The 25481-nt window shown below is 49.3% G+C and overlaps 1 protein-coding gene across 3 annotated transcripts; it reads right to left on the reverse strand.

Moving 5' to 3' along the window:
* On the reverse strand, positions 1-25481 carry Atp8b2 (ATPase phospholipid transporting 8B2). 3 transcript variants are annotated; one of them, XM_020166226.2, is made up of 28 exons: positions 25333-25481; positions 22856-22923; positions 20505-20563; positions 19838-19951; positions 19613-19711; positions 19275-19336; positions 19101-19173; positions 18757-18827; positions 18369-18448; positions 16404-16562; positions 16080-16168; positions 13808-14004; positions 10385-10593; positions 9489-9532; positions 8528-8693; positions 8195-8383; positions 7942-8057; positions 7479-7643; positions 7283-7394; positions 7037-7142; positions 6749-6893; positions 6375-6558; positions 5993-6216; positions 5571-5654; positions 4873-5118; positions 4609-4747; positions 2272-2402; positions 1-2033 (listed from the first exon to the last, which is right to left on the reverse strand). In XM_020166226.2, exons 2-28 carry the CDS (start codon positions 22884-22886, stop codon positions 1755-1757), a joined length of 3573 nt encoding a protein of 1190 aa, XP_020021815.1. In that variant the 5' UTR covers positions 22887-22923; positions 25333-25481; the 3' UTR covers positions 1-1754. The 3 variants fall into 3 exon arrangements, 2 of the variants coding, with proteins under 2 accessions (XP_020021815.1, XP_020021813.1); XM_020166224.2 differs by lacking the exons at positions 22856-22923; positions 25333-25481 and adding an exon at positions 22011-22814; XR_012438927.1 differs by lacking the exons at positions 1-2033; positions 22856-22923; positions 25333-25481 and adding exons at positions 3814-3949; positions 22011-22815 and having other exon boundaries at positions 2270-2402.

The raw sequence follows: 25481 nt of genomic DNA on the forward strand, positions 1-25481 counted from the left end.
TTCTCAGAAATTGCAATTTTATAAAAAGGCATTTTTTCTTTTATATCCATAAAATGATATAATTTTGCAAGTATAGAAATGTGTCATAAATTATACAGAATGTTCCTTAATTACAGCTCAATGCAACTTGGTACTTTCCTCCCTCCCTAAAAAATGAGAGAGAACCAAAAAAATAATATATATATAACTATATATATAACTGTATATATATATTTATATAATATAGACAAACCAAATATGAAAAAAATCATTTCCTCTTTGGTATAAAAATCAGACTCTCACCTTGAGAGACACACAGACAGACATGATTTTGGGTTTGTAAACTGTGTAGCCAAAAGGGATTTCCCTGTCAAGATTTTCCCATCCCCCACTCCCCACCCACTCTAGCCCCCCCTGACTGCAGCTCACCTCCAGCTACTTTGGGGCTCCCATACCATTCCAGAAGTACCCTCCCCTACTCCTTAACTACCAAAGAAGAGGAAAGTCTTCTTTTCTAGGCCAGTTAGGCAGCAACCAATTTGAGAAGTGCCTGACTCAGGGAACAGCTCCGTAGGTGTGGAAGATGGGGAGAAAGGACAGGTGGACAGGTGGTGAGCAGCCTCCAGTTTCAGACAAAGCCAGGCACCACGCAGGCAGTCTCCTGGCCCAAGCCTGGCTCTGCCCTCCTTCTGCCTCCTCTTCCCCAGGCTGGGCCTGGAGGGTGGAGCAGAAGGAAGCACAGGCCAGCTTCCCCTTTCAATCCCACCCCAGGGTGCTCAGCTTCCCCTTTCAACTCTACCTCAGGGTCCTGGGGTGGGGTAGGTGCAAGATAGTACCAGATGAAGAAGGAGGAGGGAAGTTAGAAGGAAGTCTGCTAATGAACTTGAAACTAAAATGAAAGAAAAGACTTTTCCTCAGGATTAAATTTCACAGGCAGCTTTTCAACTCACTGAGTATGATGGGGTCCCTTTTCCAGGTTCCAGCCCAATACCAGCAGGACTTATGGAATCCAGGAATTGATATGTGTGCCTTAGGGGAGGAGACAGCACTTTACTCTCAAGGTGAGGAAGGAGACAGGACCTTTTTACTCTCCCAACACCCTTAGGCTAACAGTTCCTCCCTCTCTGGCCAGCCCCTCTGTCCCATGGGCACTAGCGGCTTGTGACCCATGTGATAAGGCTCCTCCCAAGACACTCCAGCAGGTAGGGCCAGTCCCAGTGTGTGCCAGTCTCCTCTTCCTAGGAGAGTTAAGACACTAGCCACAACATAAAAGTCACATAAAGGCCTCCTCCACTTGCCAAATAAAAAAGACAAAACCAAATTGGACACAAACACAAATCAAGGAGACATACAGGATGTGAGGGGCCCAGAGGCCCCAGCAGATCTCTGGCTTCCCGGCATGATACATTCTTGTGTAATTCAGGAACAGGGGCACTAGGGCCCCTCTGGGGAACAGGAGTAAAAAATATGGAGATTATAGTCTCCCTGTGGACTCCCAGGCAGCGCAGAGGCAGACCCAATCTCTCAGTTTCTTCTTGGTTTTGGTTCCACATCTGGTCCCCCACTGGGCTGCCTCCATATACTCGAGCCCACACTTTTCCTTTTGGACCCACTCCCTCCTCCTCCCCGAGCTGGTAGGACCAGCAGGATAGAGTCTACCAGGGAAGACAGGAGGCAAGGAATGAGGACCAGCAGTTCTGAGATGCTGTTTCCTTGGTGACCTGCCGGGCCCTGCATGCTCCAGCCACAGGCACAGGGTGTCCCAGTCCATGTCTTTACCCTTTCAGGGGCTTATCAGCCCCCCCACTGGGGCTGCTGGCACTGTCACTTTTCTTCCTCCGTAGGCTTTCTATCCAGCTTGAACTGGAGCGGGTGGTGAAGCTGGACAGCGCCAGGGAGCTGAGCCGCATGTTCTTGCCGGACATGATAAGCTCCCCGAAGCCCTCCTGGTGGGAGAAGGCATAGCCGGAACGCCGGGACCCTGTCCGGCCCACCCGCCGCATGCAGCGGTGCTGTGCTTTTTGCTTCTTCCTCACCAGCTGGGTGTAGCGGACCTGGGGGTGGAGGGGTGCAGAGAACACAAGGAAGGCACCTCTGTCAGCGTGGCCCTGTCAGACGTTACCACAGAGAAGGCCCGAGAGCACAGAGTCACCCAGCATGTGTCCTTAGGAGGAGCAGATGACCACCCACACCCTGAGCAGCCACGCACCCCAGAAACAGCTGCACAAGCCACAGACGCTTTGCATGCCACACCAGCTCCATCCCCCCCGAGTGAATGCTTCAGCTTCTCACCGTGTCGGAGAGGTCGGGCTTCAGGTTGAGCCTGAGGAAGCGAAAGGCAACCACAGGCATGATGCAGACGACTGTAGTGAGTACTATGGTGAGCCACACTGCGGGTTGGGCCAGGGTGTTCTGGGCATTCCCTGGGGGTTGACAGGAGTTGGTGGCCCAGGAGTCACAAACAGAACAGGAGGGCAGCCCCCTGAATTCCCCATTTCTATTTCTGGTAATACCACCTCCCTACCCTCAAAACTTAAGGCATCCCTGGCTTCCTTCTTTTCTGTCCAAACCCCCACCAAAAAATATTTTAAAACCCCAGAGCTGTTTCCTTAACCACCTTAGTTGGTATCTCTGCTGAACATCCAACAGGTTCCTCAAAGTTCACATGCCCCAAGTGAACTATTATCTCCTTCACCTCAAATCTGCTCCATGCCTTTCCCAGTCAGGAGATGCTGTTGCTCATCTAGCAGCTCCAACCAAAAACCATACCATTGATCTCAACTCCTCTTCCTCTTCCTTGTAGCCTACATCCAATCTGTTGGCTCCATTTTCAAAATATCTAGGGAATCCACCCTTATTTCACCAAATGCAAAGCCACCACAATTCTCATCTGAATTACTGCTATAGTGTATACTAACTGACCTCCCTGTTTCTACCTGTACTCTTTATACTTGTCCACAAAACAGTAACAGTGATCCTTTAAAAACAAATTTGCAGGCAGGTGCCAGTGGCTCACTCTTACAATCCTAGTTATTCAGGAGGCAGAGATCAGGAGGATTGCAGTTTGAAGCCCACACGGGCAAATAGTTCAAGACCCTATCTCGAAAAACATATCACAAAAAAGAGCTGGCAGAGTGGTTCAAGTGGTAGAGCATCTACCTAGCAAGCACTGAGGCCCTGAGTTCAATCCCCAGTACCACAAGAACAAAAGTAAATTCGCCTAGGACACTTCCCAACTCAGTTTTCCAATGGCTTCCTATCACATGTAGATAAAAATTTGAAGTCTGAGGCAGAGGGTGAGCTCAGTGGTAGTCTATGCTTCACAAGAGCAAGGCCCTGGGTTTAATCCCCAGCACATCACCCAAAACAAACAAACAAACAAAAAAACCTTAAGAAAAACCAATAAAATTCAGCGTTCTTCCTCTGATTTCTAAGAGCTTAAAGAGTCTAGACTCATTCTCCTCTGTTCTCCCACCTCCTTTCTCCCCTCCTCTCCGGCTCCTGGTGCGGGACGCCTCTCTAAAAGCCTTGGCCTAAGACATTGTGTCACTGTTTCTTATGAATTATTCTTTCCCAGAAAGCCACCTGGATTGCCCCTTTTCTCTTTATTCAGATTCCCCTTGGCAATGTTCCTTCCTCAAGAGAACTTTGCTGACTACTCTTGTCATTCTCTACTCTGTTTTTTTGTTTTTTTGCAGTGGGGGGTAGGGGGAAAATCAAACCCAGAGCCTCACTCATACATACTCTACTACTGAGATACAGCCCCAGCCTGTGATTTCCTTTTTTTATAGGGCTTACGGTTCCCGGCAGTATACCTGCTAACTTGCAAATTACCTGTCTCTCATACAGAAAATCTAGGAGGTAAGCATTCTGCATACTTCATTAGTTTCTGCATACCCAGCATCCAGAATAATGGGTTACACAAAGTAGGTGTGGATAGGATGCCCATCAGATGAATGAGCCAGCAGGTCTGAAACAAATGCCAAGCCTATAAAGGTTTCCTTTACCCCATATTTCCCATTCAGCTCCCCTCTGCTATGCCATCCTGGGGCCAGTCCTGATCAGCATCTCACTTCATCCCTATGGTAGCTTCCTCACTGGCTATCCCGACCAGCTTTGCATTTCTAAAGCAATCTTTTTGATGTCATCCAACTTTTTCTCTAAATAAATGAAGACTCCTGGCAAGGCAAGGCAAACCTGGCATTCTGAGAGCTTGAAGGCCCACTTTTCTAGCCTGTCTCTGTGGGAAGGCTCTCTCTCCAACCTAGTCAGAGCACCTTCCACTCCCCAGAAACAAGTGGCCCCTTCATACTTCATGGCTTCACTCATAGTAGCCTCCTCTGTGGGCCTCTTCCTGGCTACCCCACTGGCAGTATCTTTTCTGACCATGAAGCCTGCCACCCCTGACCTGCTTGAAGCCCTGACCTCCCAGAGGGAAGGCTATTAATCACTTTCATTGACACGCAAGTTCCCTGCTACACCCTAGTATCCCCAAAGCACCTTACAGAGGACCTGGCATAGAGGAGTGTTGACGAAAGTTTGGATGTGCACCCTGGCTGACTAACCCATTAGTCGGCCTACGATAGCTGTCATTTCTCACAAATTCAAGAGGAAGCCACAGGGACTCACCCACAAAGCGGAATTGGTTCGGAAACATGTCAAAGAGCCCATTGCTGTGCATGGCAAAGAGGATGGCAAAGTAAACAGCGAGGCTGCCCCAGATGAAGAAGTGGTTGATGGCCGTCCAATAGCCTGTATCCAGGCCAATCTGCAAAAAGTAGTTGTTGTCATAGGTAGGAGCACTCAAGAACCAGAACTGTGAAGCTGAGGGCAGCCGTAGGAACAGAAGTTTCACTCTTTCCAGTGGAAAAGACAATTCCTGGGCACTCATACCTGCACACTGACCACAATGACCAGTGATGTGGCCACAGTGACTGCAAAGGACTGGTAGTCAGCAAGCTGGGTGCCATCATCCCGCGTGGCCTCAGCAAACACCCCATAGGGGATGAAGAACATGAGCACAGAGGTGTAAATGCCCTGGGCAATGCAGATGAAGAACTCTCGCTTGTTGAAGAGGAGGTTCAGCTGGCCTGGCTCATACAGCTTAGGGTACTCCATGCTTCGCTGCTCAGGGACATCCTATATGGGAGGGCCACATGTCAGAGGCCTGAGAAATTGCCATTTTGGGCCTGGCAGAGTGGCTCAAATGTAGAACATCTGCCTAGCAAGTCTGGGGCCCTGAGTTCAACCCCCTCCCCAGTGCTGCTATCAAAAAAACAAAAAGAAACTACCATTTTGATGATGGCCTACACAGACCCAGTCCCTTGCTCCTCCTTTCCAAAATCTTTTAACAGCAAGAAATAACCGCAAGCCTGCTTCTCCAATCAATCTGTGCTCAGCAATCCAAGGGAGTTACGGGTCCCAGAACTGAGATGCAGAGCCTCCCCATGCCCTTCCCTGAATGTACTGCCTTCCTGTTGACCACAGGCTATGGGCACAAGTCTCACACACCCACTACATTAGTTCAACACCCTTTTACAGTAGGATTCTTCTCCCCATCCTGCTTGTTCATCAAACTTCCCCATCCATACCTGATCAAAGACCCCCATAGCCAGGACTGGGAGGGAAGTGTACACGATGTTATAGAGGGTGATGAAATACTGGTCATACACAGTCTAAAAGAGAACAGAGGGCCAGAAAGGAGTGAGCATGCAACTTCTTCACTATAAATTAGGCACAGGAAGATAGCAGGGAGCAATTTTTTTTTTTTTTTTTTTTTGAGGGCTGGCCCTGAACTCACAATCCTCCTGCCTCAACTACCTGAATGCTGGAATTACAGGCATATGCCACCATATCCAGAAAGGAATTTTCTTGAGCTCCCTCTCTATTCTCAATAAACATTTTTAAATAGATGCACTAGACAATAGGATTGGGCAATGAACAGGACAGATACAACCTCTGCCCATAAGGAGCTTACAGATATACAACACAGAGGTCTGGGAACACTTGCTACCTGGGCCGAGAAGCCGCAGAAGAACCCAAACCAGAAGTGGACCATGGTGAAAGCGAAGTTCTTATAGAAGAAATAGCAGAGAAACTTGCACATGCGCAGGTAGGACCAGCGACCATGTACCAGCAGGAGACGCTGCAGGAACTTGAACTGAGAGAAAGAGTAATCCGAGGCCAGGACAGCCTGGATCCCTTCCTGCCCGCTGATGCCCACGCCGATGTGAGCTGCTACAAAGACAAAAGATAAGAAGGTAAAGATGGTCACACACTTTAGGTGCCACGAAGTTACAGTCCCTCTTATGTTATTCTTCTCTGGTGTGGGGACCTCAATGGGGCAGGACTTCCACCTCCAGCCCAGCCTAGAAACCTACCCAGTCTGCACTCACTTTTGATCATGCTGACATCATTGGCCCCATCCCCAATGGCAAGTGTCACAGCCTTCTTGTATTTCTTAACCAGTTCCACTACTTGTGCCTTCTGCAAGGGGGTAACCCGGCAGCAGATGACAGCTTTGCAGGCACACGCTGTCTCTAGAAACTCCAGCTCCATGTCTGCCTCCAATGCATGGGCCTGGAACACACAGAGATATGAGAGAGGTACAGTCTTCCCAGCAGACACCTGGGAGTCTCAGCACCTTCGTTCCCTTGAAGATTGCAACTTCCGCTGAGATCAGGGAAGTAACAGCAAGGTAAGACATAAAAGCCATCCTGAAAGAAGCACTTTCTGGGGGAACTGCCCAATTAAGGATGACAGCCCTTACCAGGCTATGACCGTTGATGACCAGCGCATACTCTCCGGCAACAGCTTCCAGGACAGAAGTGAGCTTAGAAGAAGAAAGTTTCTCCTGGTATGTGAAACCGTTGCCTACAGTGCGAGAGGAGTCCACCATCTTCTCCCGGGCTTTCCTGTGATGGTGGAAATGAAACCACGGTGGTCCTCAGGACCACAGCAGGGAGTCAGGACTGAAGTCTCAACAGGGTTTAGAAACCCCTGCCTGACCCCCTGGGCATAGCACAGGGCTTCTGCCTCCTTTGGGCTTTTTCTTTACCTGAGTTCCTCTCGCACCTCCAGAACGGTGTGGCCCGTGACTATGAACACCTCTGTCATGTCGTCCGTCAGCATCTTGCAGGAGTAGCCAATGTTCACGGCCGTCTCTACCAAGACAGAACGCAGGAGCTACGGGCAGGCCATCCAACAAGGTCAATGCACTCTCCCGCCTGGTAGCACAGCTCCATAGACGGGCCAACAGGACTACTGCCCACCTGCCACTACCTCTGCCCTGTTGGGCTCTCACCTTGTTTGTCTCCAGTTAGCACCCAAATCTTGATGTTGGCCAGCGTCAGGAGGGCGATGGTCTCTGGAACCCCTTGCTGAAGTTTGTCCTCAATGGCTGTTGCACCCAGCAACTGCAAATACCACAATGGCTCCTGGCATGACAGTCACAGGCACCAGCCCTCCTTGCCCACCTTCCACCCATCCTGTGCCTGTACCATCATGTCACTCTCAACCTCCTCATAGATGCTGGCCAGCCTGTCCTCCCGGCTGTCACGGGCCACGCTGGCTTGCAGTCGTCTTTCAGCCCACTCCTCGTAGTACTCATCATCCAGATCCTTGTAGGCCAGCACCAGCGTTCTCAGCCCTTCCCCTGCGTATTCCTGGAGGCAGAGTTGAATGTATAGCATGAAGACCACAATTACAAGGTGGTCTTGTAATTGTGCACAATTTCTAAAATACATTTTAGAAATTCTAACAACAGGAGTAAAAAAGGTAACTATGAGAGATGGTGGATTCACTTGACTGTAGTAACCACTTCTATGTATATCATGTCGTGCACCTTAGATGAATTCAATAAAATGAGAAACCCACAAAAAAGAAAGGAAGTCAAGTCCCCTCCCCACCCCACCACCGATAGCCACAAAAGCACGAGGCTGGCCCTCCTCCCCTCACACCTACATTCAGGTGGTCAGTGGTGCTGTTGAGCAGCTCCTGCGTAGAGTGATGGAGTCTGTCAAGCAGGATGGTGTCTGCTCCTTTGCAGTACAGTCGTATCTTCCCCTCTGGATTCCGTACTATGAATGGGGCAAGGGGAGAAAGTGCCACAAAAATTCAGGCAGGCAAAGACCTCTACACTAAACTCATCAACAACAGTTCTCCAACACACCTCACCCATTGCAGGGCTGTATACTGCCCTGAATCCCGGCCTCACCTATGACTGACATCCGCTTGCGGATATTGTTGAAGTCCAGGATGGCCAGCAGCTGGTAGGTGATGGCTGTGCCCATCTCATGGACAGTAATTGTTTTGGGTGTACGAGAGCGGAACACGAATCCAAAGTTCCTGGCTGCAGTGACCAAGGCCCCCTCATCTGGGGACTGGGCTTTGTAGTACAGCTCTCCTGGGTGGGGAAGAACATGTGTGGTGTAAGTGGCCTTCCAGGCACATGCCCCAGCCAGGAAGCCCCAAGCCAGCAGCAATGCCGAGTAGAGACCAAGAGCATGAACTGGGCTGGGACAGACAGTAAACCAGCTCCCCAACAAACCTTCGTTCTTTTCTTCTGACATGACAGTGTGACACAGGGAAAGGAGGCGGAAGAACTCATGTGTGTGGGGGTCTCCCATCTTGACAGCCTCCAAGAGGCTTGGATCCCAAAACAAGAACTTCTTGTCAGCCAGAGGATTAAAAGAGAAGTCAACAGGCTCGGGCCTCTGCAATAGGTTAAGAAGGCTCTTAGGCTATATATCCCTGGAGAGGGGATGTCTCTGCCCTTTCACCTCTCAGTAGGAGAACCCAGACCACTGTGGGCCTCAAAATTCCCTATCCTTTCTTTCTTTTATATATTTTTTTTTTTTGGCAGTACTGGGTCTTGAACTCAGGTCCTTCACCTTGAGCCATTCTACCAGCCCTATTTTTTTTTTCTTTTTTGTGAAGGGTTTTTCAAGATAGGGCTGCACAAACTATTTGCCCAGGCTGGCTTCGAACCACAATCCTCCTGATCTCTGCCTCCTCAGTAGCTAGGATTACAGGCATGAGCCACCAGCAACTGGATCCCTATCCTTTTTTTTTTTTCTTTGCAATACTAGGGGTTGAACTAAGGGTCTAGTGCTTGCTAGAAAGGCACTCTACCAGCCCTCCATCCTCCATATATATATACACATATATATACACGTATATATATATATTTTGGTGCTACTGAGGTTTTGAACTCAGGTCTTTGCACTTGCTAGGCAGGCACTCTACCACTTTGAGCCACACCCCAGCCCCCCTTTTTTTGGACACAGGGTCCCTCTACATAGTTGAGTAGAGGCAGTCCTTCTGCCTCTACGTCACAAGTGCTGGAAATGCAGGCATGTGCCACCATGCCCAGCAAAATTCCTACTTCTGTCATCAGTTCTTCCTTAAAACATCCAGTTTGTCCAAGCAGCTTCCATTTTCTGCCCAGATAGCATATGGGCTCATTATTCCAATTGGCACATAGCATAATTACAAAGACTGGATCTTACCGCTCCCAGTTCAGCTTTGTGTCCCAGGACATCAAACACGTCACCTAAACACAGTCAGAACAGAAGGAGAAGCAACATCAGAGTTGAGAATCTCAAAAGCTTTGAGGAAAAGTCTCTAATACAGACCTTCACAGGCATTTGGAATTCTCAGCCCTGTCAAGTAGATGTCACTTGCATTCACACTGCTGTCACCCTGGTTCCAGAACCCAGGATCTTGGTCACAAAAAAAATCATGGTGCCTACTGCTCACCATCCTTGTTGCCACCACTTCCCTGCAGCTCTCCCCTCGGGGCAGCTCTGATTCTTCACATCCCTTTGCCAGAGCTCCCAGGCCTCCTCTAGTGCCTGACACCCACTGGGCCTAGGCTTCAGTCAAAGCCTCACACACTGGCCACTAGGTGCTGGTTAGTACAGAAAGCAGTTACAGCAGGGCTCACACCTGCACAAAGGCAACCCCTTTGCACTCTTCTACAAGCCACCCCAATAGCTCAGCCACAAGACCATTGCAACAGGGCGCACTGGGAAAACTGTGGTCACATTCCAGAGACTCACAATTGCCCTGAGCAGCAACACAGGGAGAGTCTAGCACTCCACCGGGACAGCTAGCGTCCAATCTGGCCAGGATGCCCAAGACCAGTGTCTTGGGATTCACTTGAAACAGCCAAGGAGTTCCCCTGGTGCTAGAGCTGAGACCAGGACAAGGGCACCAGGGGAGAATAAGGAAAGGACTCTCAGTATCTGGTTCCTGGCACAGGATACACAAAGGTCTTTCAAGGCCCTTCAGACCCTAGCAGGAAAGAAGTACAACCCAAAATCAAGACAACTGTGGGAGCCCCAGTTCCACTGTCCAGGTGAGACACAAACCCTAGCTCCCCTGCCCCGTGGCACCACCATACCATAGCTGCGGCCATTGATGGAGCACTTATTGAAGACCATGATGTTCTGGGTGAGGGTGCCAGTCTTGTCAGAGAAGATGTACTCCACCTGACCCAGCTCCTCATTGAGTGTGGTGGTGCGGGCCTCGGCAGGTGTCCGCTTCTTCATGCAGAACATCTTTTTGTCCCAGTTGATGAAGTAGCTGTGGCCCAGACGGATGACCTCCACACTGAACAGTGGACAAGAGTTGAGGCTTGGGGTAGGAAGGGGAGGAAGAAGTGCCCCACCCAAATGAGCCTTGGCTGCAGGCCCCCTGCCTCGGGAGAAACAAAAACGGAAAAGACACCTGGGCTCAGGAACCTGGGCAAGAAGGGATAAGGGGAGCCTGCAGGTAGAGCCGCCCATGGCAGAGAACTTCCCGACCCGACCCTCTGACTCTCTCCAGACAAAAAGGTGCAAAGGGCCTGGGCAGGCAGGACAGACAGCACAGGCAGAGGAGGAAAAGGGACTGCAGACAAGGCACTTGACCAGTTCTTACCTCAGGACTAAATACAGAAACCATGCAGAGAAAAACAAGAGAAAGTGCAAGAGGGAGGGGAGAGAGAAAAAAGAGAGAAATATAAGGGTGCTGTGCATGCCACAGCAACAGATGCCACCTCAAAGGGGCGATGTTGTGGGAAAAAAAATCAAAAGGCTCCCAGCCCACTCGCTCCTCACTGCCCAACACAGGCAGAGCGCTCCTACCCTGGGCTGGGTCTCCACAACTCTGACTCTGTGGCAAAGCTGAGGCACTAACTCCACAAGGGAGAGGGGCCTCAAGAAGGTGGAGCATCACAGTAAGTCACAAGGGAATGGTGCTTTCAGCCTCTCCATCCTCTTTGTTAATCGCCAACTTTGGGATATGGATTGTTAGTATCCTCAGAAATGGCCCTGAACCAGCCGAGCAATGGCCCGTATCTGGAATCCCACTTCTGACAGGACTGAGGCTCCTGTCAGATCCCGTTACCAGACAGTATGTGCGATAGTTGGAAAAGTCGTCATAGCCTTTCCCCATGTAGCTTATCAACCCTCCTCCCAACCTCCCCCAGACACACAATGTAACCGAGTGGGACTTAGAAAGAAAACTTTCTTAGGAGTTACCAAGGGCTTCCAATGAACTTAGATACAAAATAGGGCCAGCAAAGCCCAAAAGCAGGGAAATAAAATTAGTTTTTTGCAAGCAAAAAATTTAAATAATAATTCAGAACCAGAGTTGCAATGATGATAGACATGACACAAGCCAACATTTGTATAGCAGTTTTTTTAGGGATTTTTTTTTTTTTGGTGGGACTGGGGTTTGAACTAGGGTCCTGAGCTTGCTAGACAAGCACTATACCACTTGAGCCACGCCCCAGTCCCTTCCCTTATGTTGTTTTTCGATAGGTGCTTTTGCCCAAGTCTACCTCAGGCCCTGATCCACCTACCTTCACCTTCCGAGTAGATGGGATTATAGGTATACCCACCTTGTTCTTTTTTTATTTTTTAAATTTGTTTATTTATTTACATATATGTTTTTTGGTGGGACTGGGGTTTGAACTCAGGGCTTCATGCTTGCAAAGCTAGCACTATACTGCTTGAGCTACGCCTTCATTCCATTTTGCTCTGGTTATTTTGGAGATGGGGGTCTGGTGAACTATCTGCCCAGGCTGGCCTAGAACTAAATCCCCCCAGTCTCAGCCTCCTAAGTAGCTAGGATTATAGGCATGAACCGCTGGTGCCTACCTCCAGCTTGTTTTTTTGAGATAGGGTCTTGCTAAGTTTTTGCCTGGGCTAGCCTCAAACTGTGATCCTCCTATTTCTACCTATCAATTAGCTGGGATTATAGGTGTAAGCCACTGTGCCTGTGTTTGTATAGTAATTTAATTTTTTAAAATATACTTTCCAATCCAGTATCTTCTAGTAAGACGTCTCTATGAAGAAGGTAAAACAGGTTATCAATGTTCCCATTTTACATGAGAAAATGGAAACCACATGAGGCCCGTCACTGTGGGTTTGCCTGAAGTCACATGGCTAATGATAGGTAGGACTAAACTGAGAACCTTCTGATTCTCTTAGTGCTCTAGAAAACCCAGACCTGTACACTCTCAGCACAGAAGCCCTTTATCTTCTACTTGATGTCATCAGTGCTAGCCTTAAGGGCTAGTGGGGAGACTTGAGGACCGGTCATTTGGGGAATCTCCATCAAATGAAGATGCAAGCATACCCATAAAGCATTTTCTTTAAAAACATCACAGGCTCAGCCAGGTGTGATGGCCCATGCCTGTAATCCCAGCACACAGGAGGCTGAGGCAGGACTATAAGTTCAAGGCCAGCCTGGGCCACACAGTAAGACCCTATCTCAAAACAACAACAAAAAAGTCCAAGGCTCCCTTATCTCAAATGCAGGCACTAAGGAGGAAAGTAAGTTTCTTTCTTCTGGATTCTCCCTTCCTCCTTCTACACCCTCCTCTTTTCTCCATCCTCACTGCTTCTTCCCTGCTAATGTTTTCTTTACCTCAAACATCCTAGATGTCCCCTTGACCTGTACATGTTGCATACTACCGCCAGCCAGTATTTCCTAAAGCATTCTTTAGATTTTTTTTAGAAGGCATTCTTTAGATTTTTTTTCAAAAACCTTTCATGGCTACAAAGCACAGGCCCATAGACAAAGATTCGAGACCCTGACAATCAGTAGCAAGCTTCTGTTTCCAGGTATCTCTCTTGGCTCTAATTAAGAAGCCATTCCCAGAGTCTAATCTCCTTGCCTTTATTTCCAAACCCCTCCACCCCATCTCCTTTCCAGCTCCACCTCCTTCATCTACCTCAGTGCAACTGCCACCTTTTCTGAGATGTCCTCTCTGATTAACTGCATGGGGAGCAACACTCTTCCAGCTCTCCTGGACTGCAGTCCTCCTGCATGGCATCTCAGGGTCTACCACATTCCTATTCCCCCACCCCCACCCCACCCAGTATGCTGCTTTTGAAGACAGAGCTATTTGACACATCCTAGTGCCCTCTGCTTTACACAGGACTCTAGGTGGAATGACTTCAACAGCACTTGTTCCCATTTTGCTTCATAATGGGTTTCAATTTATCTTCCTCTACTAGATTTAAGCTCCTAAAGGGAAGGAGAGCATTTCTAATTTACCTTCACATGTACCACAGCACCTAGCACATCTTTGCACAGAACAGGAATGCAAGAAACATGCTAAATAAATCAATATGGCTTTTGTTCTAATACAGTTCAAAATGTCAGAAAACTGGTCAAAAGTTTGCTTTGCACACAAATAGGTAACATAAAATGTTCACGGTACAGGAAGAAGAGGACTCCACATTCCTTCTTAAGGATTTTATCGTCATAGAAAAGTCTACCAACGAATCACTTGGGCTCCCTGGAGAGACCCAAGAGCAGAGAAAGCACATACCTGACATACAGTGAGATGGGCACGACGGTGTTGAGGATGATGATGTAGGACCAGAAGGAGAGGAAGCCAGAGAAGAAGGCACTGTCCACCGCCTCATCCCAAGGCAGGTACACCTGGAAGCGCATCCCCACCTCGTGCTCCCAGATGGCATTGCCAATGGCCAGGATAACCCCCATGCAGACCAGGAATCCAAAAATCTGGGGGAGAATGAAAAGCAGAAGCTAGGCAGACACAGGAAGCCTTTTAAATAACATGCATCCTTGAGGAAGGTCACTACTGGTACCCTTAAAAGAAATCCAGATACTCTTTGTTTTTTTTGTTTTTTTGTTTTTTTTTTTGGCGGTACCGGGATTTGAACTACCAAGAGTCTCACACTTGGTAGGCAGGTGCTCTACCATCTGAGCCACCCCACCAGCCCTTTTTTCATGTTGAGTATTTTCAAGATGGGGTCTCACAAACTATTTGCTGGGCTGGCTTCAAACTGTGATCATCCTGATCTCTGCCTCCCAAGTAGCTATGATTATAGGTGTGAGCCGTCAGCACCCAGCTCAGGCATCTTTAAACTTGGCAGTATGCTCTAGTGGAAAAAGCTCAGAACTGCTGACAGGTCCTTGCATGCCCCTGTCATGTGGTCTTCTTTCTAAACATTTTCTCATCTCTATCATGGGAAAGCTGAAACAGTTAAAAGCTTATTAAATTACCCATTCACCTGAGCTAAGTCTCCACAAGCCAACAAAAAACCGTGATACTGGAATATCTTTATTTCATATAAACTGCCTTTTTTTTTTTTTTTTTTTTTTTTGCTGGTACTGAGGTTTGAACTCAGGGTCTCATGCTTGCTAGGGAAGCACTCTGAGCCACTCTGCCAGTCCTTTTTTAGTTGGGTATTTTCCAAGATAGTCTTACGAACTATTTGCCTTGGTTGGCTTCGAACCTCGATTCTCCTGGTCTCTGCTTCCTGAGTAGCCAGGTTTACAAGTGTGAGCCACTGGGGCCCAGTGCCCAGCTAGACTGCCATTTTTTAAAACATTTAAATTAGCACATATTAGTTGTATAGGGAGGTTTCATTGTGACATTTCCATATATGCTTACAATGTAAATGTTAAATTCACTCCCCAGGACACCATTTTATTTTAAACCAGGGAAACAAACTATATTTCCATAAATAAAGATGTGTGTGTGTCTGTGTGTGTGTGATAAGTGTTTTCGAGATAAGAGTCTCTCGAAACATTTGCCCAGGGCTGGCTTTGAACCTAGATCCTACTGATCTCTGCCTCCTAAGTAGCTAGGATTATAGGTATAAGCCACCAGAGTCTGGAACTTAGGGCTTCACACTTTTGAGGTAGGCGCTCTACCACTTGAAGCACACCATCAGCTAATACAGATTTCTTGATTAGTCAAAAGAAAGCTTGGACCACATGTGTTAGTTAGCACATGCCTATAATCCCAGCACTCAAAAGGCCAAGGCAAGAGGAGACTGAGGGGTTTTTTGTTCTTGTTTTGTTTTTTGAGAAAGGGTTCTCAAAAAAAATAAAAAGAAATAAGAAAATAATTGAGACCACGTCTGGTTTCTGACAACTCCGATGCTTTAAAACAAACCAGGAACTGTCCTGGTGCAAATGACCACCAGGGGGCAAGGTGAGCCTTTGCGTGAGGTACCTAACTGCATTCACTCAAGGGTTTCTGCAAATCCTTTAAAACTAGGGCAGAAAAAGAGCAGTGGCAAGCCCTAGTCTTTGCAAGCTGGCATGTGAGGGGGCAGGTAGTAGGCAGGAGGGACACAAGAAGGGGAAGGAAAGCCCAACAAGGAGCTCCAATTTCTAGCCAACAAGAGAAGGATTCAGGAATTGCCAAACTTTTCCTCTGGGATCCTTCATCCTTAGAAGTTAGGGGGAAAGACTCTCTAGCCATCTTCCAAATGGAAATTTTTTTTAATTCCTTCTCCATCTCCATGAAGGCCTCCTTGTCCCTGGTGAAGGCAAACAGAAGGTCACATGCTGCGCTAAGTCATCATCCTAACTGGAACCCAGAGAAGGGACGATTTGTTTCAGCTTTCTTTAAGTTGATTCATGCATGCGCCCAAGGTTTTTTAAAATAACATCTTCCAAATCTAAAAGAAGCCTGAAATGAACACTGCCTTTTAGTAGCTTACCTGCCATTGGCTTTAAAGCCAAACTAGAAACCTGACCATAGAGCAAGGGCAAGAAATGGGAGCAAAGGGAACCACCCAGGTGGAACCAAAGGGCAGGGGCAGGAAACATGGGATGCTTACCCAGAGCACCAGTGTATTCATCAGGCGATCAATACTTGTTCTCTTGAACTTTGTCCTCCCACTGTTCTGCATTAGCTTAGTGTCAGGACCTAAAAAAGAATGGGAAGCCAAATAACAAATCTGCCTGTGGTCTTTTGAACTCATCTCCAAACTGCAGGACATCAGGGTGAAGTGGAGACAACAGGTGGGCAAGAGGATTTCATTCAAGGCTGATGGCTTTTCACCTTATGTATTCCAGCAGCCCAAGCAGCTTTGTCCTGAACTCCTGAGAGGGGCTGAGTCATTATCTCTTACCCTTCTTTCATGGGACACAAAGAGGCTCACCTGCGAAGATGACCAACCCAAAGCACCACTCGGTGTTTCGAAGCACACAGCCCCGCAACAGCATGTTCTGGTTGCTCAGGGGGAATTTGTTTTCCTTCCAGTAGAGGGTTCCACTGAATTTGTCCAGCTTGTTGTTGGGAGGTTCACAGATCACTTCACCTGAATGGGAGATAACAGTGCCATTGCTCAAGGTCCAATCTATAGCCTGATTACAAAATAATAAAAGAGAGAAAAAGATAGGGGGGGTAAGGACATGGGCCCATCTACACACTGCTTGCAGGAGTAGGAGCTAATGCTAATACTTTTCAGGACAAGAATGAGGCAGTAGGCTGGATGTGGTGGTCCACACTTATAATCCCAGCACTTGGGAGGATCACAAATTCAAGGCTAGCCTGGGCTAGATAGAGAGACCCTGGTCAAAAAAAGAATGAGGCAGCATGAACTAGTATTAAAAGTACACATATAGCTGGGTTCTGGTGGCTCACGCCTGTAATCCTAGCTACTCAGGAGGCAGAGATCAGGAGGATCATGGGTCGAAGCCAACCCCAGACAAATAGTTCTCAAGACCCTATCTCAAAAAAAATCACCACAGAAAAGTGCTGGTGGAGTGGTTCAAGGTGAAGGCCCTGAGTTCAAGCCCTAGTACAGAAAAAAAAAAAAAAGTACACATATAAGCCAGGCACCAATTGTTTACATCTGAAATTCTAGCTAATTGGGAGACTGCAATCAGGAGGATCACAATTTCAAGCCAGCCTGGGCAAAAAATTCACAATACCTCATCTCCAAAATAACCAAAGCATAATGGACTGGAGGTGTGATTCAAGCTGTAGAGTGTCTGCTTTCCAAGTGTGAAGCCCTGGGTTCAAACTCCATCCCACAAATAAAAGAAAAAGAAAAAGTACACATATACCTGGACCTAATAATCCCACTTTGGGGACTCTCTTCTACAGAAGTAGCATAGTTCACAATAATTTTTATTGAAGCATTACTGGAACAGAAAAAGACATGAAACCACTGAATGGTCAGGGAATAGTTGAATAAATTGTGGCATATCAATTCTATGAGATATTATGTAGCTATTAAAGAGAATAAAGTAAAGTTCTTTACATGGTAATGTGATAAGGTATTTATGATATATTTAAGACAGGTAGTGTCCCCCTGTAATCTCAGTACTTTGGAGGTTGAGGCAGGAGGATACTGAGTTCAAGGACAGCCTGAGCTGTATTGTGAGACTTGTCTCACCAAAAAAAAAGAAAAGAAAGAAATTGATAATTATGATATATTTAATAGGTAAAAGAGGCAAGTTTCAGAGATTTTAGTACAACAGGGTCACATTTAATTATTTTACATGTTTTTAAATGAATATACACAGAACTGAAGGAGGGGACAATTAGAGGATAAGAGAGATTAACCTTTTTTTTTTGTTTGTTTTGGTGGGAGAGGGGTTTGAACTCAGGGCTTTATGCTTGCAAAGCAGGCACTCTACCACTTGAGTTACATCTCCAATCCATCTTGCTCTGGTTATTTTGGAGAGGGAGTCTGCAGAACTATTTGCTTGCCTCAAACCTCCCAATCACAGTCTCCCAAGTAGCTAGGATTATAGGCATGAGCCACTAGCACCCAGCTACTAACTTCTGACACATGCTATATGGGTTTGTGGGTTTTTTTTGTTTTTTTTTTTTTGGTAAGGAGCATATATACCTTATATGCTATCAGGCAAAAATAAGCTGAATTTCTCTCTCAACATGCACAGCACAGTAAGAGGGGAGCTATCAGCCACAAAGTTCCCTTGAAATCACCATTAGCTCCAAAGTGAGTAGTAACCACTTGGCATTCCTGACATGCCCTTCCCAAAAGAATCCAGTGAGCTGCATAATGACAGCAACCAGAAGCTAAGAGGAAAAGGTACAATGTGAACCTAACCCACCTTCACTACCTGAAGGCTGCTTCTCCAAGATTACTCACCATCAAACTTGGCAAGCTTGCTGATGTCTCCCAATTCCGAGGTGACTGGAATAGCCTGACGCACTTTCATGTTGGTCTCTCTGGAAGAAGAGTACCCCTGAGTCTTGACTCCCTCCCCATCCTCTAGATTCTACCTGACTGCCACTGCTTAGCCTAGCAAGTACTTCTACATATCCAAAGCCTTTCTTACCTCTAAGTTTTCTATTTTTTTGGTGGGGGGAGGAGGACTGGGTTTGAAACTCAGGGCCTCATGCTTGCAAAGCAGATGCTCTACTGCCTGAGCCACACCTCCCGCTAAGTTTTCTGAAAGGTACAGAAACCTTGGAACCTCTTTCAAAATAAATCCTTTACTCTTAAGGAGAGGGCTGACACTGAGGATACCACTTACCCATCAAGTTCTGCCGTCTCTATGTAACACAGCCCATGGGGCTCACTGCTGGAAAGGAGGAGGAGATCCGCCTAGAGAGAAAACCTAATGAGAACTCCAAATACCAAAACCTCCACCCTCAGTGGACTCTATATGGTCACTGCTCCTCCACTAAGCATCATTTGTTTTTAGGAGTTCCAAGTGCATGAATATCTAGTCCCAGGCATGTTAACACAGGAGCCCTCTCACCACCCAAGAAAGTCTCCTCCCATGGGTACTGAAGAGGCAGTAGATAATCAGGAAGGATTCAACCCTGCCAAAGAGGAAAAAAAGCCCACAGATGTGAGAGGCACCTGGTCCCTTACCGCTACAAACTGGTTATTTTCTAGCTTGATAATATCACCAACACAGACATTCATCCACTGTTCTTGCTGGAGGCTATAACAACAAGTCAGTAAAGAGGGTGTCAGTGGCTACAGAAGTTCTTTCCCAGGGGACCCCCCTTCTTCCTAGAGCCCTCATCTCCAATAGGCACTCACATTCCATTGATCAGCACCTGAGACTGACGGTTATTCACCTGGTTATCACTCTTGTGGCGGAACTGAAAAGAAGAGAACTGAGAAAGGTAAGATACCTTCTTTTGCTCCAAGGGAAATGCATCATCAGTGGAGCTCAGAGCATGCTGGGTAATGTCTTGTATATGCCTATCCACCTCTCTCCCTGACTCTTCCTCCCCACCTTCAGAACATGGATCTAGCTGGGCTGGTAAGGGATGTCAAGGTCACCAAGGAACTGTGTGCTGTATGAAAGTGGCTATGAGTTTGGGATAGAGGTGGGCGAGAGGGAAGGAGAAAGTGGAAGAATGAAAGCAACTCACATAGTCATCAGTGGCATCTTTAACAGCTGTGATGGTGAGGACAAGAACCAAAGGCACAATGGTGGTGAACCAAGACAAGGAAGAGATCTGTGGGATCAACTGAAAAGAGGAAAGAGAAGCATGCTTCTGAGGCGCCATCTAGTGCCTTCTTGCCCCCACAACCTTCTTCTTTTTCAGCTTTATTTGACTTTCTGAGTTGCAAAGGATATACTTAAGATCACTCGCCTGTAGAATGAGAAGGAACAGGAAGTAGGTGTTGGCAACTTCCTGGAACTGCTCAAAGAGGTTGACAGGCAGGAAGGTGAGAATATTGTACTTGGAGGTCTTGATGCAGTTACTCTAGGGCAATAGGAGAAGAGATGATGAGGAAATATCCAACTCCAACGCAGAACCAGACTGACGCTGACTCCTCCATTTTTCCACATCCCCAAACCTCGGCCCCAAGCAACCTCAGCTGTGAGGTAGGGAAAGAGAAGGAGAGGTAGGAGTCTCCTGGGGTCAATGTATTTTGTTTCACCTGCAGAAGGCCTAAAAAATTCAGCACAGCCAGGCCAGTGGCTCACACCTGTATTCCTAGCTACTCAGGGGGATCACCATTCAAAGCTAGCCGTAGGCAAATAGTTCACGAGAACCCTATCTTGAAAAAAACCTTCACAAGAAAGGGCTGGTGGAGTGGCTCAAGGTATAAGCCCTGAGTTCAAGCCCCAGTACCTCAAAAAAAAAAAAATTCAGCACAGTAGCAGATGGAAAGTGGCCATGAAAGCTTCCCTCACCTCCCAAAAACACCCTTCCCAGTCATTCCTGGGAATGGCCAGTCTCAGTCTCAGATGGTCCTGTACTTCTCCCTCCTCCAACTCAGGAAGAGGGGACAAAGTGGTCTAGTGTCACTTACCGCATACTGGAATTTCTCATTGTATTCTCGGTCATTAGCCCGCGCCCTCCTTTCTTCTTCTGTAATAGAATGATGCTGCAGTCAAGAGTTGTAAACTGAAGCCTAGACCCATATAGAGTCAGGCCTACCCAACCTTTGTGGGGGATCCACTGAGGGACATTGGTTCTTTCTACAGAATACAGTCTAATGGAGTTAGCACCACACCTGAGGTGTTATTAAATTTTTCCCTCTAATTCACCTCTCACCAGTGGCCTGACCACATGGCTCTGGAGGCTACTTTCCTTTTTTTTTTCTTTTAAGTCCAGACTGGTCTCAAATTCTCAATCCTCCTGTCTCAGCCTACCGAGTGCTGGGACTACAGGTATGTACCACCACTCTGCAAGTCATACTCACAGGACAGAGCATACTCTCTTTTCCTCACCACCAACTGTCAAGGTCTTCCTCTTCCCCACCCCACTGGAAGAGCTTTAGCCATTAATGGTCATGGGAATCCCCAGACCCTTCTTGCTGCTATTATTAATGCATCCATCATTATAATGAAGGACACTGGCTGAAGGCACAAAGCTCCTTCCTCCAGGGGACCACTGCAGATCTAGCCATGGCAGTGCTCTCCCCCAACCTAAGGAAGAGTAGTGTGGGTGGCAAGGCAGAGGGTCACTGTGCCCTGGAGCTGCTCTGCGGCAGCATCATAGCATCACAGCCCCACGTGCAGTCCCCCTACAGGAGACTTTGCTTGTCACATGTAACCAGCAGCAGCTTCTGACTGGCCAACAATGACATCACCTTATTGCAAAGCTCATCTTCAAGTAGGAGAAGGTGAGGGGGGGTGTCAGGGATATGGGTCATGCAGAGGGGCACAGAGATGGAGGAGAGAGGAATGAGATGCACTGAAACAGTTGCTCTCTAACCCATTTTGTACTATTTACACATATTTCCCTTGAACAAGTCATCTGTCATTTGGTTAGAAACATCTATTTAGCTATACCTATCCTGAACCTAGCAGGTCCCAGACTGCAGGCACCAAGTTCAGGTCCCAGAAGAAGGGTATGTCCTATGAAGGGCTCCCCATCCCACATCCCAAGGGTCAATATGACCTCAGGCTATAAAAAGGAAAAACTTGGTTAGGCAGTAAACCTAATGCCTTAACTTGTCTGAGAGCCAAAGGCAGCATTCCAGACCTCTTCCCTCAAGACCCTTGTAGAGCATCCTGCAATAACAAGACCCCAGGCAACTGAGCCACTTTACCGGCCCCTCCAAGAAAAAAAAAAAAATAAAAAACTTCCCCAGAGGGGCTCCCTCCTGCTGAGATCTTGCAAAATCATAAGAGCATGCAAAGGATGCTCCATGGAGTGCAAAGGATGCTCCACTCCATCCTTCAAAGGCAGGATCTTTGGGTCTAGAAAGGAGATGGAGGAAGGAGGGAACAAGGTGAGAACAAGGGAGTGTGGGGGTGTGAAGACGAAAATTATGGGTGCAGGAGAGCTGCTAGGCGCTGCCTCCCGTTACCTGTCCCCCAAGAGGGCTTCTTTCGGCTCCAAGACGGAGGCGCCCCAGCTCGGGCCCACTTCTCTGGAATCTCCTTGGGGACCGTCATGATCCCGGTTTAAGTAGGGGAAGGTGCAGTCGGTCTTGTCCCTGGCCTCAGCAGCGCCAATAGGGCGGCCCCCCAGGGAGGTGGTGCAAGAGCTGCGAGCGCTCAGAGGGGAGCCGCGGCCACCCGGCGCGCGCGCCACCCGCAGCCCAGGCCATCCTCACAGCCACCAGTGACCCGGACCACCTCGAGCTCAGCTGCGCCACCGCTCCTGATGCCCCCCGCGGAGGCCGGCGCAAGCTGAGTGGACGCTACCCGGTGAGCACGCCCTGGGCTCCGCCCCCGCCCGTTCCCCTACTGCAGGGGCAGCAGCCTGCCAGCGCAGCGTAGGCGAAAGCCAGCGCGCGAGCCCCGCCTCCCCCTCTCCCCGCCTGGGCCAATGCGGGTGAGCGGACTGCCGGCGTTGTCCCGGGAACCGCTTTCACCATCATCCCTCCCACCCGCAGGAAAACTAGGAGGTCCGGGTGGGTGGGAAAATGAGGGGCATACCAGGCCAAAGAGTAGGAGCTGCCGATGCCCCAAGACAAGAGTATAGGTGTTTCAGGGTCCAGGGGGCCGGTGCTTAGAACCACCCCAGCAGGAAACCAGCTCAAGGACCAAACAGAACAAGTCCGTTTCCTAGCTATCCCCAGGATGTGTAGTGGTTTTAATCCCCGCCCCCCAAGACCCCGATCAGTTGTCCCTCTTCCCTTGGCTTCCTAAGCCATAATGACATCCAATTTTAATGGCTCTGGGGAACCAACAGACCTTGCCTTCTTACCTGGGGGGCGCTTTTTTGCACACAGTGCCATTTCACCCAGAAAGGTCCCAGCAATCCCATGGGAGACCCTGCAGGAAGGTGAGAGATGCGTGTGGTCAGGAAGCTGAGGATAACCTTTCATTCCCCTCATCATCTTGTAAAGGTTCACATCTTCTTGTGAAAGTTCTCTTCTCCAGTTCTGACCCTGCCCTGCCCAGCCCTCCCCACCAACGCCCTTCTTCTTGGCCCTGATGGGTACTTGAGGGAGAAAAGGGGACTTCCCTCTGCGCTGGATAGCATGGAAGAGGAGGGAAGGGAAGGAGGGCGCTGAAAGTTTACAGAGCCCAAGACCTGAAGGGAAAGGGCCTAGAAAAGGCCAGACTGACAAGAGGGGCACAGCTCTCAAGATATTTATCCCAGGGACAATGGATACCCCCAGTGCCCTCCTGGTGGCAATGTGTGATACCTGTGTTCCTTGTGGCAATGAGTAGTGCCTGTACTAGAAAGCAGGATTTCCCCCAAAGGGCGGGGTGGAGGAAACATAAGCCAGGAAACACCTGGCAGGGCATCAGGAAACAGGGTGGGCAGGCTCCACCCTTCTCAAAATGCTCATAATTCCCCACCCCCACCCCCTTGCTGGGGCTTCCATTATCACCTCCTCCACAGAGAAGTTCACATTAGAGGCATGGCCTTCACTTCCTGCACAGACAGTCCCCAAACCGCTTCCTCTCAATCTGGGTGGCCACCCTTTCTAGGCCAACAGAGGAGTCTTCCCAACTCTGTAGGGGAGTCACCCTTTCTCTTCCCCACCTCAGGCCCAGTCCAGACAGTATCACTGGGTGTAGGCTCAGGGAGCATCAGTCAGAGGAGGCCTCCACTTCCTTCCACATTCCCATGTCCTTTCTTTCTCCAAAAAAGGGTGAGGGGCCTGCCTACAAGACAGAGTCACAGGATCTCCACCCTGTTCACCAGCCTGGCCCAAAGGAAACTGCCAGTCACCTCCTCTTCCTTTGAGGGAAGGTCTTCCACCTCCTCCTTGGTTCCCCTCTCTTCAGTCTACTAGGTACACCCCACAGGCCTGTCATCCCCAAGAGATACTAATTGCCTGTCTGCCCAACTTCTATAATTACAGACTCTGGCCACAGCCCAGTCAGTCACCCACACCAGTTCTCCCTTCACTACCAGATTCCCTCCCTGACCTCAGATCCGGCAATACTGAGAGCCTGAAGTCCTTTACATCTCTGACCCTCCCCAGCTGTGGCAGGCAAGGGTGCTTGGCTCAGGACAAAAAACCTCATGCACATTTTAGAGATGCCAAGCCCTCCTCCAGGGCCCCCAGCCAGGGTCTCCACCCAGTCTAGAGTATGAGTCATGGGAGGGTGGGGTATTGAGGGAGAGGTTAAAGGAGAGGATGTAGAGTGGGCATCACAGATTGTCTAGTCCCACCCCTGGGGAAGGGGCTCCCAAGAAACACTGCCAGCCCAAAGACTTGGGTCTGCAGCCTATAAAAGAGTTAACCAAGGACTAGACCTCTCATCTAGAGTCAGGCATCTGGTCACCGACCAGTAAAGCAGTTTTACCTCTAAGACCCTAGGGAGACTGAAAGGCTTGGCCCAAGGCCCCATTCCCTCTGGGGACCAGTAATAGGGAGAGGAGGTGGGGCTGGCAACAGGGACCCCCTTCTCAGAGACCTCATCTCCTTCCCAGTCTTACACAGCCTGGGTTTTCTGAACCCATCAGGCCCATCAGCCACGTGGCCCTGCCCCATTACTCCATCCCCAGCCCCCTCTGCAGCCACATCTGGTATAAAAATAGCCAGCCCTGGGAAGAAGGCAATGCTCCACGAAGGAAAACCGGCTCCTCCTCTAGGTCTGGCTCCTGCTCCCTTCCAACGAGCCTCCTTTCAAAGGAAGCCAGCAGGTCAGGGAAACAGGAGGGAAGAGAATCCAAGACCCCCAACTCACTTGTCACCACCACCACCTCAGGCCACCTTCCAGAGCCAAGGGTAATAGCCAGGGCTCACTGCACAGCTCTGAGCTCCCCAAGCTACCACCCGTCCTGCCCTCCTTGGTTTTCCTCCGGCAGAGACCTCCACCTTCCAGAGACAAAGCCTACCAGCCGCAAACTCGGCTCGGACCAGGCACCTAAGCGCTTGGACCAGGGCTACTCCTCAGCCCACCTCTCCGGCCGATCTCCCCACTCCGACGTTCTGCAAGCTTCTCCCCAGCACTCCACGCGCCCTTCCTGCTCTCCGCGCGCCCCTTCTGCACCGCATTCTCCCACCCCGCGGACAGCGACCGGGTCTCCCCAACCTCATGGACCCCAACACCCCTTCTCTCCAACCACCCACTCCCCCTACCTGGGCTCACCGCAGCCTCGACTCCAGGCCCCGGGCCACACCCCCCGCGCCGGCCCCTCCAGCCCGGTGCGCGGTCGTACCGCATCCCCGCTGCCCTCCGGCCCCGCGCCCCGGCTGCCCCCGCCTTGCCTCGCCTCACCTCAGCGCTCAGCGCTCGGCGCTCGGCGCCCGCCCCGGTGGCCCCGTCCTGCCCATGCTGGGGGCTGGGGCGGGGGGCGCTCGGCTCAGCTCCCCGCGGGCTCCCGCCCCCCCCAGCTGCGGCCCCGCTCCCCCCCGGGCCTCGGCCCG

The sequence above is a fragment of the Castor canadensis genome, chromosome 11 (genome assembly GCF_047511655.1).
Source record: "Castor canadensis chromosome 11, mCasCan1.hap1v2, whole genome shotgun sequence".
Taxonomy (NCBI): domain Eukaryota; kingdom Metazoa; phylum Chordata; class Mammalia; order Rodentia; family Castoridae; genus Castor; species Castor canadensis.

Bases quoted from the DNA above. Each gene is read 5' to 3' on its own strand.
- Atp8b2 (XM_020166224.2), bottom strand. From the start codon at position 22,098: ATGACGGTCCCCAAGGAGATTCCAGAGAAGTGGGCCCGAGCTGGGGCG. The intron at 20,564-22,010 runs GTAACGGGAGGC...ATTCTATTACAG, and splicing joins GAAGCCCTCTTGGGGGACAG to AAGAAGAAAGGAGGGCGCGG. The intron at 14,005-16,079 runs GTAAGCATCCCA...ATTCTCCCCCAG, and splicing joins TGAATACACTGGTGCTCTGG to ATTTTTGGATTCCTGGTCTG.